At 36.5% G+C, this 17,828-nt stretch overlaps 1 protein-coding gene across 1 annotated transcript; it reads right to left on the reverse strand.

Moving 5' to 3' along the window:
- Positions 1-1,702: 1,702 nt before the first annotated feature.
- Positions 1,703-15,943, reverse strand: stard15 (StAR-related lipid transfer (START) domain containing 15). Its single transcript, XM_067457796.1, has 6 exons — positions 15,446-15,943; positions 12,332-12,479; positions 11,819-11,922; positions 9,565-9,682; positions 8,825-8,877; positions 1,703-6,646 (listed from the first exon to the last, which is right to left on the reverse strand). Exons 1-6 carry the CDS (start codon positions 15,590-15,592, stop codon positions 6,428-6,430), a joined length of 789 nt encoding a protein of 262 aa, XP_067313897.1. The 5' UTR covers positions 15,593-15,943; the 3' UTR covers positions 1,703-6,427.
- Between the last annotated feature and the right edge of the window lie 1,885 nt (positions 15,944-17,828).

The raw sequence follows: 17,828 nt of genomic DNA on the forward strand, positions 1-17,828 counted from the left end.
ACTGCTTGGATGACGGGGGTGAGTAAATTATCAGCAAAAGTTTATTTAAAATGAACTAATCCTTTTAGGCTAATTATGTCTGGTTTGACCTACAACCCTTATGAAAGTCAACCATGTTTTTTCGTTTTGTTTGTTTTTTGGCATTCTAACTACCAAATTACAGTTTTGGTAGCAAAACCATGGTTCATTTTTTGGTTACCATGGAATAACTACAAGAATCAAGGTTTTTTTTTGTTTTTTTAAAGCAATCGTAGTAGTTAGCCTAATTTGACACAACTACCGACAGTTTACTGTTAATTAAGTAACAGTTTGGCAACCTTAAATGATGACTGTTTCTAAATGTGTGTAAATATATACTTTTGACACTGTGTGAACGTATAGAAAATGAAAACTCCTTAATTTAAGAGTAAATTAAGATTTATGTTTAGCAGAGACACATGTTGTTCTACCCAAAACTACCCAAAAGAAATAATCAAATGTATTTGATAAAAACGGTAACCAGTAGCTAGATAAAGAAAACAACTACCACAAGGATCGATGAATCATCAACAATTGCTGTCCTTAGGCTAATTATCTCTGGTTTGACCAACAACCCTTACAAAAATCAACCGTTTTATTGTAGTAAAACATTGTGAACTCATAGAAATTAAATTTCCTTTAAACATTTAATTAGGCCTATTTGATTAAAAACAGATTTAGTCTTTAGTCTTTTTTTTATTTAAAAAAAAAAAAAAAACTCATGCATACAGTAGTTCAACAATAGTATCTGTTCAACAGCGGTCTGTAATTGAATGATGAAGCATCTTGAAGACATGGCCACAGTTCTTCTGGATTTAGTCTGTTTTTTCTTTTCTTCATGTAATCACTGACAGACTCGATGATGGTGAGATCAGATCTCCTAGTGGAACACACCGGCTTTTGTGAGACTCCTTGTGCATACAAAAATCCCACTGTGTTATTACAATTGATGGCTAAATGTTTGGAAATGTAAAAACTTATATTTCCTGACACACTGGCAAAATATAAATAATTGACTTAAAACCAATTTTGGGGGCGAAAATAAAAGCATAAGATTTTTTGCACAGTACTGTATATATCAAATGTTTCCAGCATCCTAAAAAAATCTCATATGGTTATATATTAATGATGTCATTGAAAGGTCAGAGTAAGGGTGTGTTTTTAGGTTTAAAGTGAAGATGATGTGAAGAAAGGCTTGATCGTTGCAGCAAAAGCAATAGAACTTTTGTTGTGAGAGAAAGCCAGAGGGTTCACTTATGAAGTTTCCTTTTCTCCCCTACAGCCCAATCTGATTGATGTAGGCAGGAACTGTTTCAAATGGGAAGCAGGAAGTGTCTGAGACAATAGAGGTTTTGAGGAGTGGTCCCCAGCTGTACATTTATGGATGAAGAAAAAGGATACCGTTTTGAATAAACTTTCCTCATTGCCAAAAAAAAAAAAAAAAAAAAGAGGAGGAGTAAAGCATTTTTACTTGAAATCTTTAAAGCTGGGATGTATAACAGTAAATAGTCACTTGGTCAAAATAATGCAGATTTCTATAGTAGTGTTTATACAAATAAATAATAATAAATAAATAAAACAGTTTTAGAAATACAAACTTTTTATTCTAAAGTTTTAAAGTATTCTGTCAAACACACGCACAGAGATAAATATACTAAACAGAACAGATATCTGCAGCCCCTAAGGTCTTTTCAAGGCAGTAAAATTCAAACATGTCACTTTAAGGAACGTTTAAGGAAGTCCTTGCTATTTGCCACCTCACACGGGAAATCCTCATCTCAGAATGCAAGGCAGGGAAATTGTGTTTTATAAGTTATATAAGTGCTAGACAGAATAAGCTGTGCTCCAAAGGTTCCAAAAAGGGGGCTGCGCAGTGATGACATAGATTACCCTTTTGGGTTCCCCAAAGAACCTTCCATTAGACAATTCTTAAAAGAACAAGTTTTTTTTTTCTTTTGTGAACTAAGAACATTTTCCACTTTTGTGGAATGGAAAGGTTCCATAGATGTTAAACATTCTTCATGGAACCATAGATGCCAATAAATAACCATTATTTTTAAAGGGATAGTTCAACCAAAAATGTTAATTCTGTCATCAATTACTCACCCTCATGTTGATCCAAACCCATAAGACCTTTGTTCATCTTCGCAACACAAATAAAGATTGTTTTGATGAAATCCTGAAAATCCTGAAATCTTTCATGAAGCTCTCTGAACAAACAAAATTAAAGCTGCAAACAGCAATGAAAGGGCCCTCGCACCCGTGCCACCACTACCCGGTGGCTTTAGGAAAAGCTGGAGAATGTTGGGAATAATGCATTTAAGTATAAAAAGAGGAGGACTATGCCAGTCATTTGTATTTGCCACTCTTCCTGCTGCCAGCAGGTGGTGCTATAACTAACTCAATTTTGGTGTTTAGATGTCTTCAGGCCAGAGCACTTTTTAAACGGGAATTTTGAAGCACATTGGACATTGTAGTCTTGAGTTACAACGACTTCCTGTTTCATGACAATAATAGCCTGCTTCAACACTCAGCTAAGTGTTTCTATCAATCAATCAATCAATCAATCAATCAATCAATCAATCAATCAACTTTATTTATATAGCACGTTTACAATGACAATTGTTTCAAAGCGGCTTCACAGTGTTAAACAGGACAATATTTCAACAAAATTTGATTCAGCTGTACAGTCGTTCTGGAGAAAACAGTGATGTTATCAGCTTATTTTAATGTATCAACTAGCGACAATGTTGGCAGATCAGTATTATAGTTTATAGAATTAAATAAGACCTAATTAATTAATTGTATTTGTATATTTAGTTGAATAACTTGAATCATAATTGTATTGTCCCCAACTCAGCAAGCCAAGCTAAAGGCGACAATAAATAACCTTTTTATTTCTGTTTTAGAATGTTTCTAGCATGTTTTGTACTCAATTGCATATTTTAGCATCAATGTTAAACACGTAACAACTGGTGTTGCCAGTGGGTGGCGCTATTACTATAATTGAATCTTGTCATGTAGATGTCTTTAGGTCAGGACTCTTATCAAACATGTGACAACAGCTTCCTGTTTCATGGCGAAACATCAGACTTTGTCAGGCCGAAAACTCACGATCTTCACAATTAAACATCACCAAGGCTTTAAGATTAGACGGTAATACTTTAGTATGAGGAACACATATTCAATATTAACAATGACTTTTGCCTCAATAAACTCCTAATTTACTGGTTATTAATAGTTTTAGTAGCATTTAAGTTTAGGTACTGGGTAGGATTTAGGGATGTAAAATGAGGTCATGCAGAATAAAGCATTAATATGTGCTTTATAAGTACTAATAAACAAGCAATATCCTAGTAATATGCATGCTAATAAGCAACTGAACCTTAAAATAAAGTGTTACCGATTAGACTAAACAAATATGATGTTGATCTGATTAAATCTCTAGGAGGAGTTCGTTAAAGTAATGGAAATTGCAAAAACTGCAAACATTTTGAGGTGAAAATTTAAAATATCTCATCCTGTTGGGTTTTCAGGTTTTCTTATAGGGGCTCTTTTGTAGGTATTGGGCATGTGTGAACCAAATTTCATATGTGAAACATAGCACGAACAATGCTTAATTTAAATTTTGTTGGTGGCGCTTTAGAGCCATTTTGCCACACCTAATTTTAAAACCCATATCAGACTTAAATTTTCACCACTTCTGACGGGTGTGCAAAGTTTCATGAGGTTTCGAGGATGTTTAGGCCCTCAAAAATGCAATTAATTTCAGAGAAGAAGAAGAATATGCCGAGCAATTTCAATATAGCCAAGAAATCTAGACGCACCCTTGCGGCAGCAAGTCTAATTTACAGCCAGTGTTGTCTAGCAACTCTCCATAGACATGCCAACTGGAAAAACCACCAAACTCTGGTCAGGCCAATCACATCGTGTATAAAGTTGGTTGGCGGGCTTAACATTATGACGGCAGAGCTGCGGCAGTTCCACATGCAACTTGTAAAGAAAGAAGATGGCGAAGGACGGCCTTTCGAATCAGCTTTGGCCATGACTTTTCTTTGAGAAAAGAACAAAGAACGGCACTGAAATCTTTCTTAAGAAGGGAAGATGTGTTCGAAGTTTTGCCAAACAGATCTGGCGAAAGTTTAATCTATCATCAACTTGCTCCGCTTGACGTTGCTCTAGTCGGTTGTAGTGCTTTCCTATTGTGTGCAGCGGGAATTTGAAAGACAACCATAGGATAAATAGGCCAATGATAGGCCAATTTTTGATTCAATAAAAAGACCCCTCAGATTGAGCTCTGCCAATGGTGAGTTCCCAGACCCAACATCTTGATTCCAAAAGGGTCCTCACATCATCAGTGCTTGGGCCCTAATAATGACTTTATTCAACATTTAGTGTGAAAAGTGCAGCGCTTCCAGAATGGTGTCTTACCATTGGCCGATGCTGTTTGCTTGAGCGACAAAACTCATGTGCACGAGTTGTTCTGCCATATATCTGGGATGCCGTAGCATCAGCCAATGGTAAGACACGGACTAGAAGAAATTATTAAAGGTCCCATTCTTCGCATGTTTTCGAATCTTTGATTATGTTTACAGTGTGCAATATAACATGAGTTCATGTTTCGCGTGTAAAAAAACACAGTATTTTTTACACAATTTACTTATCTGTACACCGCTGTTTTCTCTGTCCTAAAAACGGCCTGATGATTTCCTTGTTCTATGAAGTCCCTCCTTCAGAAATACGTAACGAGTTCTGATTGGGCCAGCGCTTCCCATGTTGTGATTGGACAGCAGCTTAGCGCACTTTGCCCGGAAAGGTCCCGCCTCTTACCATAACGGGGAGATGCAAGCGCTGAATGAGCGCTCTTCTCCCATAGACAGTAAAAGAAATGGACAGAGCTATCCCATTGACTTCAACGGGCGGAATGTGATGTCAGTAAAGGAGCACTCACTTCCTGATGGCTGAGCGAACTGCGCAGGCTCAGACTGAGCTTGACGACGTAGATGTGACGTAAGCCTCCTGTCTGACAGCTGTAGGTCTTCTAGTAGTTGTGGAAAGTGAAATCTGAATCACGTTGTTTAAATATTTTTCCCGTTGCTTTTGGCTCACTGTGGGCTTCTCCCCATTCTTCTCCCTTGACTTTATCAGACTTTATGTTTCCACGTCCCCCCGACTGTCTCATAGACAGTAAAAGATTGCCTGCGAACGTCTCCTCAGGTCTATACGGTAATTTCTCAACTGTGCGACAGAGTCGCGTTGGTTATGACGCAATCGTTAGCCTATTTTTACAAAAACAGCTTCTGCGGGGCGATAGTGTAAGATACAAGGTAACGGAGCCTTTTATGCATTGTCGTGTTTCTTTAGAAATAAAAAATGGACAAATGGAGTCTTTAAACGCCTCAGATGTAAAGTTATTAACCGTTAAAAAGTGACTCAAAAATGAATAGGAGTCAATGGGATGCTAACAGCAGGTGATGGTTTGGTTAGCAATGGCCGCCCCTATGGGTGGAACGCTTTCCGAGTGCTAGATTACCCCCTTGTCTACCTCACGTGGGAGAGCAACAAGACCACGCCCCCTTTTTTGCGTGTTCTTGTGGGCGGAGGGTTAGTCAACAAACGGTTCTAGTGACGTCATTACATCCCTGCACTTCCTGCTGTAGTCCAAACCGGCCGTTCGCTGTTGGCTTAGAAAGGGAACTTCTGTTAAATAAAATATCTCGCTTGTAATTGAACTTTGAGCTTTATAATTTTTCAGGTATTAATTATGCTCTAACAGCAACATTACACACTAACTAAAGTTTGAAAGATGGAACCGCAAAGAACGGGACCTTTAAGTTATTATTTTTTATTGTTTTTTGCACACAAAAAGTATTCTCATCGCTTCATAAAACTAAGGTTGAACTACTGTAGTCAGAACTGTTTTAATGCTGTCTTTCCTATTTGGGCCTTGAAAGTTCTCGGTTTCATCAAAAATATCTTCATTTTTGTTACGGGTTTGGAACGACATGAGGGTGAGTAATTAATAACAGAATTTTCATTTTTGGGTGAACTATCCCTTTAAGAGTGTATAAGTAAGCTAATAAAATGACAGTGGTTACAATGATACAATGAATTCATATTGTGAGCTGAAAACTTATTTTCAGAGTATTTATTGATACCGTGTAAGACTTTTACACTGAATGAGTTTATCATACACTATAAAAAGTATCAGTTAAACATGTCTAATACAACCAGCTAGATTGGAGGCTTTTAAATCTCTGCAAAACACTACATTGTTATGTTGTTCAATCCAAAGAAAGGAGTGTATGGTTTATAGAATAAATGCAAGGGAACCATCCTCAACAGAGAATGAGACACACTCACTTCCACATGCACACAGAACACAAGGAGAGTCCCTGTAAGAGTTTGCTTAGGTCTCATCATCATCACTGTGATGCTGGGCCTTCTCCTCACTCACACAGCTCTCATCGATGTTCTCCAGAGAATCTGCTCTCTGCACTGTCAGGTCAGCTACACTGATGCAGGGCAGCGCGTTCTGCTCCGGGTACCTCCACGGCTTCAGATTTGGGTCGTGTTTCCGCTTCCACTCTGGGTACTTTATGCAGGCTTTGTAAATCTTTTTCATGGCCTGTGAGGAAAAAAAGTTGAAAGATCTGGACCAAGCATTTTATTATTTTTAAACATAATTGTATGTGGCTATTAGTGTGATGTGCAACCACCAACCACCAGAGGGCAGCAGAGGAAAACTGAAATTTGTTATTGCCAAAATGAGCCTGTTGAGTCTTCCAAAAAATCAGCACAATAACTTTGATTGTAAATTATATTCAATGTAAATTAATCAATGTGTAAAATGTTTTAATATTAATAATAATTAATTGTAGTAATATTTCACAGTTTGTACTGTATTTGTTTTTTAAAAAGCAGCCTTGGTGAGCATGTTTCAAAAACATTAACCCTCTGGTGCTCTTCGGTCATTTCTGACCGAAAAAAAAAATCTGTTTTCAAATTTTAAAAATCACAGCTTCATCAGAATGATATAAAACTTGGTGACTTTTTTAGCATTAGGTATGTAAACACACACAAAAAAAATGGGGTCATGATTCGAGCAAGCTAATTGGTCATAAAAAAAAAAGCAGCATTCATTGTCTTCGGTCATAACCGACCAAAGGATATAAATGGGAAATCGGCAAAAACACAAAAATTCTCTGAATATTGGTCTGTATAATCTACAAAACGGCCACAATGCTGAAAAAAAGTACACAGCAGTAAAGGGGAGACACTCTAAAACATCAAGAGTGTGATCGACACATTCACACACACGCACACGTATACACACACACACACACACACACGCACCTATGAAAAACTGAACCTATGAATTTTTAAAAATCACAGCTTCATTGGAAAATTATAAAACTTGGTGACTTTTCTAGCATTAGGTATGTAAACACACACAAAAAAATGAGGGCATGATTTGGGCATGCGAAGTGGTCGAAAAAAATTACTTCCACTTGTGCTCTTCAGTTAAAAAATTACCCCCATAGGAAATAAATGGGAAATCTGCAAAAACATAAAAATGTGCAGAATATTTGTGTGTACAATCTACAAATCGGCCACAATGCTGAAAGGTACAAAAAAAGTACACAGCAGTAGGCCTATAGGGATGACACTGTAAAACATCAAGAGTGTGATATTGATACATCCACACACACACGCACACTTATACACACACACACACACACACACACACACACACACACACATGAAAAACTGAACATATGAACCACATTTTGAATTATTAAAAATCACATCCTCGTCAGAATGATATGAAACTTCGGGACTTTTCTAACATTAGGTATGTAAACACACAAAACAATTGAAGGCATGATTCGAGCATGCTAAGTGGTTGTAAAAAAAATACTCCCACTTGTGCTCTTCGGTCAAAAATGACCACCATAGGAAATTAATAGGACATCTGCAAAAACACAAATTCACAGAAAGAAAAACAAAAAATAAAATAAAAAATCACCATATCTAACATTTTTTAAAATATTAAAATAGTATTTCAAATCCATCTAAAAAAAAAAAAATATATATATATATATATATATATATATATATATATATATATATATATATATATATATATATATATATATATATATATATATATATATATATATATATATATATATTAAATGTGTATGAACCAGGGTGAAAAGTGAACAAGCCCCTCCTTAGAGACCTCTAGTGGATTACAACCATGATTGCATAATTTCTTAAATAATTCCAGAAGAGGGCGCTAATCTGTCTTCAAATATTTAAAAAAATACTGCAATACAATTTTTTTTTTTTTTTTTAAGTTTAAATGGCAAAAATAGACATAAAAAATACCATCAAATCATCTCAAAATACAAAATAAAAAATAAAAAATATTATTAAAGAAAAATAAATTGCTTTGGTTTTACTGGGGTGGAGGAAGTTTAATTTTTAGGTGTCCGGTCACTTATGACCGGGAAGACAACCAATGCAACCCCTAAACGAACAGCACCAGAGTTAATAAGATCCCAAAACGCAAAAAAAAAAAAAGAGCTGTACACTATTGACCAATATTGCAATGATATTTCACAATATTACTTTTTTACAGTATAAGAGCATAAGAGACTTATTTTAAAAACATTAACACATCCTATCAACCCCAAAGTTTTCAATGGTACTGTTTATATAATTCTTTAAAAAAAAAAAGAAATGATATTCAAAAATACATTAAAGGAAAATATTATCTTTCCATGCACTTAACTCTTACCTTTGGTGCCACAAACTGTGAGACTCTGTTCACTACCCACTTGGGTAAAGATCCTGAAAAGAAATAAAGAATATATTCTGCTGTGAAAACAAATTTCACCATTAATGTTATAAAAAGTGTGCACCCCTGAATGCTTTTTGTGTCGCCTAAATACACAGCAGCATCCCGGCTGTCATAAACCCCTTTCATGGACATAGCATACACTTTAATTTTGTGATTCTGTCCCTGCGGTCTACTGAACAACTGCAATAAACTGAATCTAAGTGTCTGTCCCACAGGTCACAAACAGCTGGTGCATCACAGCAACGGAAGACATTAATAATCAAAGCCATCGCTCGGAGCAGCATGGAAAAGATGACATCAGCAAATTCATAAAATATGTGTAAGTAGGAGTTTCAAAGGCTTCCTGGCTCCCCACTCACAGCACATGAGCATACTTGAATAGAGAAGAAAAATGGAGATGGCCAAGACTTCAAGACATTACAGGAAATACACTTTCAATCTAAACACAAGCATTTTTGCCAGACAACGTCATGATGAAACATGACGTTCTTGTATGAGGCAACAACTCTACAGGCCTGAAACTGTAAACAGTGTAAGTGTCAAGTAAACAAGCATGTCCGTGGTGTACTTTTCCACCGAGGGAGAGGCGAGCTGTCACTGTGACTCCAGCGTACTAATGTTTAAAAGCGAAACCTTTATTTATTTTCCATAAATGATACTGAACTAGAAATGTTCACCTCGAGGATCCACCTGCGTCAAGTAATATAGAGTACAGCAGTTTGCTCCATTGGATTGGATCAAGTACCCAGTGAGTAACGACACAGCTCTGACATAATCCTTCTTTGGTGGGTATTCCTGAAAAATATAGCAACAATGAGAATTTAGTTTCATGGGAATGTTTCAATTTTGAAGAATGGATAAAATACAAACACTCTGACCACTATTTGGCCTTAACAGCTGAGGTACTGAGTACTCTGTCATTACTGCAAAATAAACCAGAGGCTGCTCACTGACTACAGAGCCATGGGTGAAGCGTGCAGTCCAGATCCCCCTCTCTGGATGTAATTTGGGAGTAATAGGTGGAGCTAGAAGGTTCAACCACACCCTAATCCTACCCATAACCCTCCACCCATGGTTTCCAGAAGGGTCGGGCTGGATGTCATTTGGCTCTCCAATCATCACCACTTGATATAAAAGTCCAACATGTGGTTTATTATATGGTTTAATATATGCACCAAATGAATAGGTGCATGTGAAATGTAGAATAGCAGAGTCCTCATCACAAATACAATGATAAAGGCACAGCTAAAAAAAACAATGTTAGAATCACTTTCAGAATGATTTTTTTCCAGCTGATGAACAATAAAAATAATGACAGATATATAGTTATCTTTATAGTTCTGTTTATTATAATTACACACTGCAGTTACAGTATGACCTCTGTTGATTTAAAGGGATAGTTCATCCTTGAAATTAAAATTCTGTCATTAATTAATCACCCTCATATCATTCTAAACCCGTTAGGTCCAAATTATACCTCATTTATGCCCAAATTTATACTTTTATAATGTTAGATGCATGCGCAGTTTTGAGCAATTTCTTTCAAAAAGTTACAAGCCATGTAAATACTGCAAATACCGCAATGTGCAACCTGTGTACCAATGTACAAAATTTTTAACTCTCGCACACTGTACGCTGACCCTCGCATAAGCATAAATATTAGCATAAATATTGGCTTTTCGACTTCGCTAGATATTTGGAACACAAATTAAAATCTGTTCAAATCAATATGTATCCATATGAAAATCACTCAATATGTTAAAATATCAACAATTCAAATACGATTTCTGTCCTTCCGTTGACAGGTGTGCAACCACTTTGATACTTTCAAAAGTTCATAAAGAGATCGTAAAACTAATCCATAGGAACTGAGCGGTTTAGTCCAAATTTTCTGAAGATACACGATCGCTTTATATGATGAACAGATTTAATTTAGACTATTATTCCCATTTAAACATTGATCAGCCAACCGGAACAGAAGCTCAACCGAACCTTCTTGATGCACGAAAACAAACCTCATTGGCTCTTGCAGAAGCTCAAGCGCTTTACAATCTCTTTATAATCAGTTGCACAGCTGTCTTTGGAGAGCACAGAAAGCTCTCAGATTTCATCAAAAATATTTTCATTTGTGTTCTGAAGATCAACAAGTTTGGAACAACATACGGTAAAACTCTTTCTTTCTACGCTTTTTAAATAATTCTAAGCTCTTTAAAGCGGAATGGATTTTCAAATGGATTTTCAAAAAATGGACTGAATTTCTTTTTTTGTGAAAGTGATTCCACAGTTTTGTTCTTTTTAGAATCATATCGTTATAGCGACCATCCTTTGTGTGAGCAGGCCTTTTGTCTGTAAACATTTACAAAGTCTACTCAGCAGTAGTGTTCTGTTTAGATTTTAAAAGTTGTGTAGTATATTCCAGCCGTTGGAAATTAATCTGCTACTATATACAAAACAATCAAGCAATCTAGCAATAAGACAAGCAAGCATTGCAACAATACTGCAGTTAATACTAAAATCGATAGAGGTCATTTTGACAACAAATTGATGACTGAGACATAAGACAGCACCAGAATTACCCGGATCAAAGGATATACAGCATGGCAACGGTCGGCATCCAGTATACACATGACTAACCAATCATAATTAAACGATTTATTTCTTGTGCAGATTTTGCTTAGAGAAAATAAAGGAAGACACAACCCTGTTGACGTAAGACATGTAATTCATCACAATATGGGGATTCGGTCACCCGACAGTGTGCTTGATACTTTTGTCACTGATCTGGCCTCTTCTGTTTCAAGCGACTGAGGACCTGGAAGGCTGACCTACATACCTACATACTGTGCTGGACTATATTGTCGGCTGTGCCAAAATATTTAATAAAATCAGAGCTTCTACAGACCTAACAATCCAGACCAAACACAGACATACCGGGTGTTTGACAGAGTAGTTGATTATCAGATAGTCATTGCCAAGCGGGAGCCATGAGCGCATGGTGACAAAGTCTCTGTTCTTCAATGGACTTGGACATTTCCCTGTGAAAACAAGGACAAGATTTAGAGTCTTGAACTTGAACCAATGCATAATTATTTCATATGGCAGACAATAAGTCTAACACTTGTAATATATAAGATGTTATTTTTCATTTTTTAAGAATTGCGGTGTTAATATTATTATTTTGCACTTGTTTCCTCTTGTATTGTTGCTGAAAATGATCTACATTATTGATGATATCCATGCACAGTGTATCGAAGAGCACGGCATTAGAGTCATTTGACCATATAGCCCAATGAAATCCATCCTTGCAGTTTAACTGTTAGTTATTTTTTATTAAAAGTACTGCAGCCAACCCATTACAAGCATTGTACTGATCGTAAACACAAACACGTTTATTAAAAGTCTACTGGTGCTGAGTTCAAACACAGAGACAAAGGAGCGACTCACATGAATAATATCCTACATCTGCATTAACTGTAAGCCTTCCAATATCGAAAGTGTCGATCATGTTGGTGTCCCATTTTTTCCGGTAGCTTGTGTCGTGCAAGACGTCGTAGAGAGTCTCTGCAGTCACGTCCTTGCACACGATTCTCATCTAAGAGGAAAAACAGACACCGGCTTATTGACTCTTTCAAATCGTAAGAAATTTTCCATAGCCGTTGAATACAAAGTTCAAAAAAGTGTGTTCAGCAGTGAACAATCTCCTGTAGCTTCCCCTGTGGTGCTACAGTGATAAAGTGCTGACAGATTTTGAATGCATTCTGTTGCCGGGCAGATGAAAAATGAAAGAATTTCACTGTGCTGACAAAGGCAAGCTACCATTTATACATAGAGCTTTTCATTTCCTTATCTTTAAAAGCCCTGCGTTCTGCGTGACTCAGCCAGGTCAGCTCACAAAGAGTAAAAGTTGACACAGCAAATAGTGAGTAAAACGGATCTTCAGTAGAAAGAGATACAGTGGAGCTTTAAATTTAAACATGTTGGCCTGCCTTGTATTTCAAGCTTACATGTAGACTGTGTCGAGTGAAACCGTTTTTTTCCAGGTATACTGTAGACACCTTATCCTTTAACTCTGCTTGGGTTGGGAGGAGGGTCAGGTAAGCATGAATACATCAAATGCAATGTGAGCAGATATTGTATGACTCTGCGACGCAAGTAACCATGTAACTCAATCATCTCTACCCTGCCATCATTTAATAATTTATTCCCAACCCCCTACAACCCCAGCTTGATCAGTCCCTCCTCATTTCCATTGGGTTCCTTGGAACAAGTTTTATTTAGTCTCTATGAATGGAATGTCGTCAAAGCCTACAAAGCTCAATTATTCATGAAAAGAACGCATCAGTGCCCCGGAGAGCTGCGTGAATTATTGAAGAAGGTCTGTCATCTCCTCTCATTTTTGCAGCCGTAACGGGTCTAAATAATTTCCCCACAGCTGCCTGAAAAGTTGCTGAAACGGCCCTCATGCATAGGTCCTCACATTGGGACAGCTTTTAGCGATTGTCAGAGAGGTCAACAGAAGTTCTTTTACACAAAAAAAAAAAAAAAAAACCTGAAAAAAGGCCAACCTCTGGTAAGACAGCAGGAGGGGCTCAGGTTTCCTCATCTGAGCCTGCTGTTACCACAGTTTTCCACTCTTAATTTTTCAGCGCATCTCATGGGTGCAGTCTGTTCCTGAGAGACCATTCTTTCATCTCAGAGACTGTGGATCATGAAGCAGTCAGGCCTGGCCTGCTTCACTGTACGCTGAGTTTCCCCTGGGCAAATGGCCCATAACCATATCTCTGTTTGTTTCTCTTAAGATTTTCTCTGGAAAGGCTCTGGAGTCTGTGAGGAAAGCTACTGTTCAGAAGCTTATAAGATATACTGTTGTTTATATGTAATGTCCGTTTACATGTAAGTGTTTTTGCACAGCACACATTGATATACTGCTGTAGCAATTTAAGCCTTTCACATATGTTTGACAGACAGTTTACTTGATTCAAATTGAACCACATCATCAAAAATTAGCTTTTTTTACAGCAACAAAAATATTAATATAATATACACTCGTCTCATTCAAAAGTTTGGGGATGGTAAGATTTTTTTTTCTATATTTTGAAATAATTTTCTTATGCTCACAAAGGCTGCATTTATCTGATCAAATATAGTAAAAACAGTAGGCTGTTTCACCGGGATAATTATTTTAAACCATAGAACCGTTTTTTATGATACACGGGGAAATTTGGCTGATCTTTGAGGCTATCGCAGACAGCAATGTAAAATTGAAAATGTATGTAGGAATGGAGAATCGATACAATTATTCAATATATTTTAAGGCAGGTCTTGTTAATGATTTTCAGTTTGGTATAAGTTAATCAAAGCAACAGTCTTAATGGTATTTGCCGTAAAAGGCACTCATAATAATAAACATGATTGTAAATATCTGGCTGACTAATCCATTTGTTGATTTAAAATGGTTAGATTCAGAAGAGAAATGGGATATATTAAGTTGCATGTCCACTTTAGATATAATCATCATATTTATAATGAAACCATCACTAAAAACTATTATATTAATCATATCATATATAAAATTACATATTTATTTGTCACTAATGTAAAAAATGTATTAATTTAATATGGCTTTCATAAATGTTGTATTTTTTTAAATGAGCATATTTTAATGATTGTATGTTTGCAGGTATATATATATATATATATATATATATATATATATATATATATATATATATATATATATATATATATATATATATATTATTAAATTTTATATATATATATATATATATATTATATTAAATTTTAATTATATATTTTATTTTATATATTTAATTTTTCTGAAATTATACACAATTGGAGTGTTGAAAAGTGTGCAGTTTTCTGTGCCTTTAGCCCTGTACCCTAATAATGTGTAAAATGATTATGTCTATTTCAAATTGTAATTTATTCCCCATGATGACAAAGCTGAATTTTTAGCATCATTACTCCAGTCTTCAGTGCCACATGACATGATCCTTCAGAAATCACTCTAATATGATAATTGCTGCGCGAGAAACATTTCTAATTATTATTATAATAGGCTATAGTGAATATCTGAAGCACAGATTCGAAATTGATCACAGATTTGAATTCAATGGCAGACATGTCCAAATTGTGACTAGAAACAAAGTAGGTACTGGTATTCAATAAATAATTGGACCTACTCGTGACTTATTTAATAGATTAGTGGGCCTATTAAAAAAAAAAAAAAAGTAAAAGTAACATAAATTCTAAAGAATAGGCCTACATGTTAAAACAGCTTGCCATAGCCTAGCTACCATACTACACTGCATTCGTGAAGAAGGAATCCAACGGTTTGTTTAATAAAGCAGAGAAAGGTAAAGCGATTTGCACAGAAATATTTTTTTTTATTATTACAAACAATGACTATTCAACGTATGATATGTAGCCTAATATCGCAAAATATACTAGAGTTAGTCGCATTTTTGACGCGGATGCCAGTTTGGACTGAAAGCCAAGAGTGTAAACAAACTAGTATCCGCATTGCAACGCACTTGCCTTGAGTTTCTGCACAGTTTTGCATTCCTCGTCTCGACACCATACCGTCACTCCTCCTTTATTAAAACGGGCGACCCAGCCATCCTGACTTTCACATTGATCTCGGAAAGATAAGAAATCGGTGTCGTCCGGTATCTGGACTGGCATCTTGCCTCCCGGTGCTGTGGATCAGTGTCTGTAGGGCTAAATGCTCCTCTCATAAATGCCCCTGATCCGCTTGATTGTGTCGTCTCTACTCCACTTATCTTTGTTTTCCTCTTAGTTTTAGTCTAAAATTCAGTTTTGTAGTTTAGACTAACCGTTGCACCTCTAGTAACTGTATTGTTGTATCTAATGTATGATGGAGCAGGTGTATTTGAGCATCCTCTTCAGTCCTGTATCAGCCCCATACTGGAGAGACGCATTATATAAGTAAGGCATCACGTTACTGACATGTCGTTTTTCAGGTGGAGCAGTCTACAAGAGCTCATTTAGTCAGACTGGCTGATGATCTACGGATCAGGTGTCATGTTTGCCAATTCAAAGGATTTCTTTTCCGTGCCTGTTTTGTTTAACCTGTGCAGGTGTGTAGCCTGAATCCAGCGTTTACTGTTTCAAACTCTATCACCTTTTCTCAGCCTTAATCCTTTCTAAAATACTGCATGGGGAAAGTAAAAGTCTGCTTTGTACAGATTAGTAATTCAGGATTTGAACGAACATGTCCCAGATTAGGTCTCCTTTGAAAGTGGATTTCTTTCAAAGCTCGAAAAATGCTATGGAATCATTCAGGGAACCCAGCAACCCAAAATATTAATAAGAATAAGAAATATAAATGTCAGATGAATTGTAAAAAGTCAATCTGTAACTTCCATTTGACATAAAATAACTTGAATGTGGTGTTGTTTGGATGGTAATTGAATGTTAATAAAATAAGGATATATTTGTATTTATGGTTTGGGAATTACCTTCATATACTTTGGAGCTCTGGATAATTATAAAATTAGATTTTTTTTGTGCCCTGAAATTATGTATTAGATGGTTTATCTTCACTTGAGTAGTTGGATCATCCAAGCATTGCCAATCCTCAAAGCAGTCTGCAAGTCAGTCACATGGGAATGAGCAACATCAATCTTAAGGAATCTACTGGGGGTGCCAAATATAGGCCTTTATTAATTTGAAAAACACTTCATCCTAAATACATTGTAACACTTTATTTCGATGTTCCACTTTGGACATTCTACATGAGCAACTACATGTCAGTTACAAGTCATTGGATTATTAGTAGACTGTCTGCTTAATATCTACTAACACTTTATTTTGATGCTCCCCAACAAACAATGAAGGATACAACAGATGGATCCTTTGCAGCCTAGCCTTTCCCAGAATTTATTGCATGCAAGGAATGTTTCGTGAGAAATCGTACTTTTAAATGTAAGTATTGGGCTTCAGCTTAATCATATATGAATGATATATTTACAGGTCCTTCTCAAAAAAATAGCATATTGTGATAAAGTTCATTATTTTCCATAATGTAATGATAAAAATTAAACTTTCATATTTTAGATTCATTGCACACCAACTGAAATATTTCAGGTCTTTTATTGTTTTAATACTGATGATTTTGGCATACAGCTCATGAAAACCCAAAATTCCTATCTCAAAAAATTAGCATATCATGAAAAGGTTTTCTAAACAAGCTATTAACCTAATCATCTGAATCAACTAATTAACTCTAAACACCTGCAAAAGATTCCTGAGGCTTTTAAAAACTCCCAGCCTGGTTCATTACTCAAAACCGCAATCATGGGTAAGACTGCCGACCCGACCCTGTCCAGAAGGCCATCATTGACACCCTTAAGCAAGAGGGCAAGACACAGAAAGAAATTTCTGAACGAATAGGCTTTGGGCTACAGAGCAGCACTGGACTGTTGCAAAGTGGTCCAAAGTACTTTTTTCGGATGAAAGCTAATTTTGCATTCGGAAATCAAGGTGCCAGAGTCTGGAGGAAGACTGGGGAGAAGGAAATGCCAAAATGCCTGAAGTCCAGTGTCAAGTACCCACAGTCAGAGATGGTCTGGGGTGCCATGTCAGCTGCTGGTGTTGGTCCACTGTGTTTTATCAAGGGCAGGGTCAATGCAGCTAGCTATCAGGAGATTTTGGAGCACTTCATGCTTCCATCTGCTGAAGAGCTTTATGGATATGAAGATTTAGTTTTTCAGCACAACCTGGCACCTGCTCACAGTGCCAAAACCACTGGTAAATGGTTTACTGACCATGGTATTACTGTGCTCAATTGGCCTGCCAACTCTCCTGACCTCAACCCCATAGAGAATCTGTGGGATATTGAGAAGAGAAAGTTGAGAGACGCAGGACCCAACACTCTGGATGAACTTAAGGCCGCTAT

Source organism: Pseudorasbora parva, chromosome 11 (assembly GCF_024679245.1).
Source record: "Pseudorasbora parva isolate DD20220531a chromosome 11, ASM2467924v1, whole genome shotgun sequence".
NCBI classification, from domain to species: domain Eukaryota; kingdom Metazoa; phylum Chordata; class Actinopteri; order Cypriniformes; family Gobionidae; genus Pseudorasbora; species Pseudorasbora parva.

Bases quoted from the DNA above. Each gene is read 5' to 3' on its own strand.
- stard15 (XM_067457796.1), bottom strand. From the start codon at position 15,592: ATGCCAGTCCAGATACCGGACGACACCGATTTCTTATCTTTCCGAGAT. The intron at 11,923-12,331 runs GTGAGTCGCTCC...TTGTTTTCACAG, and splicing joins AGATGTAGGATATTATTCAT to GGAAATGTCCAAGTCCATTG. The intron at 6,647-8,824 runs GTAAGAGTTAAG...TTTTCCTCACAG, and splicing joins CACAGTTTGTGGCACCAAAG to GCCATGAAAAAGATTTACAA.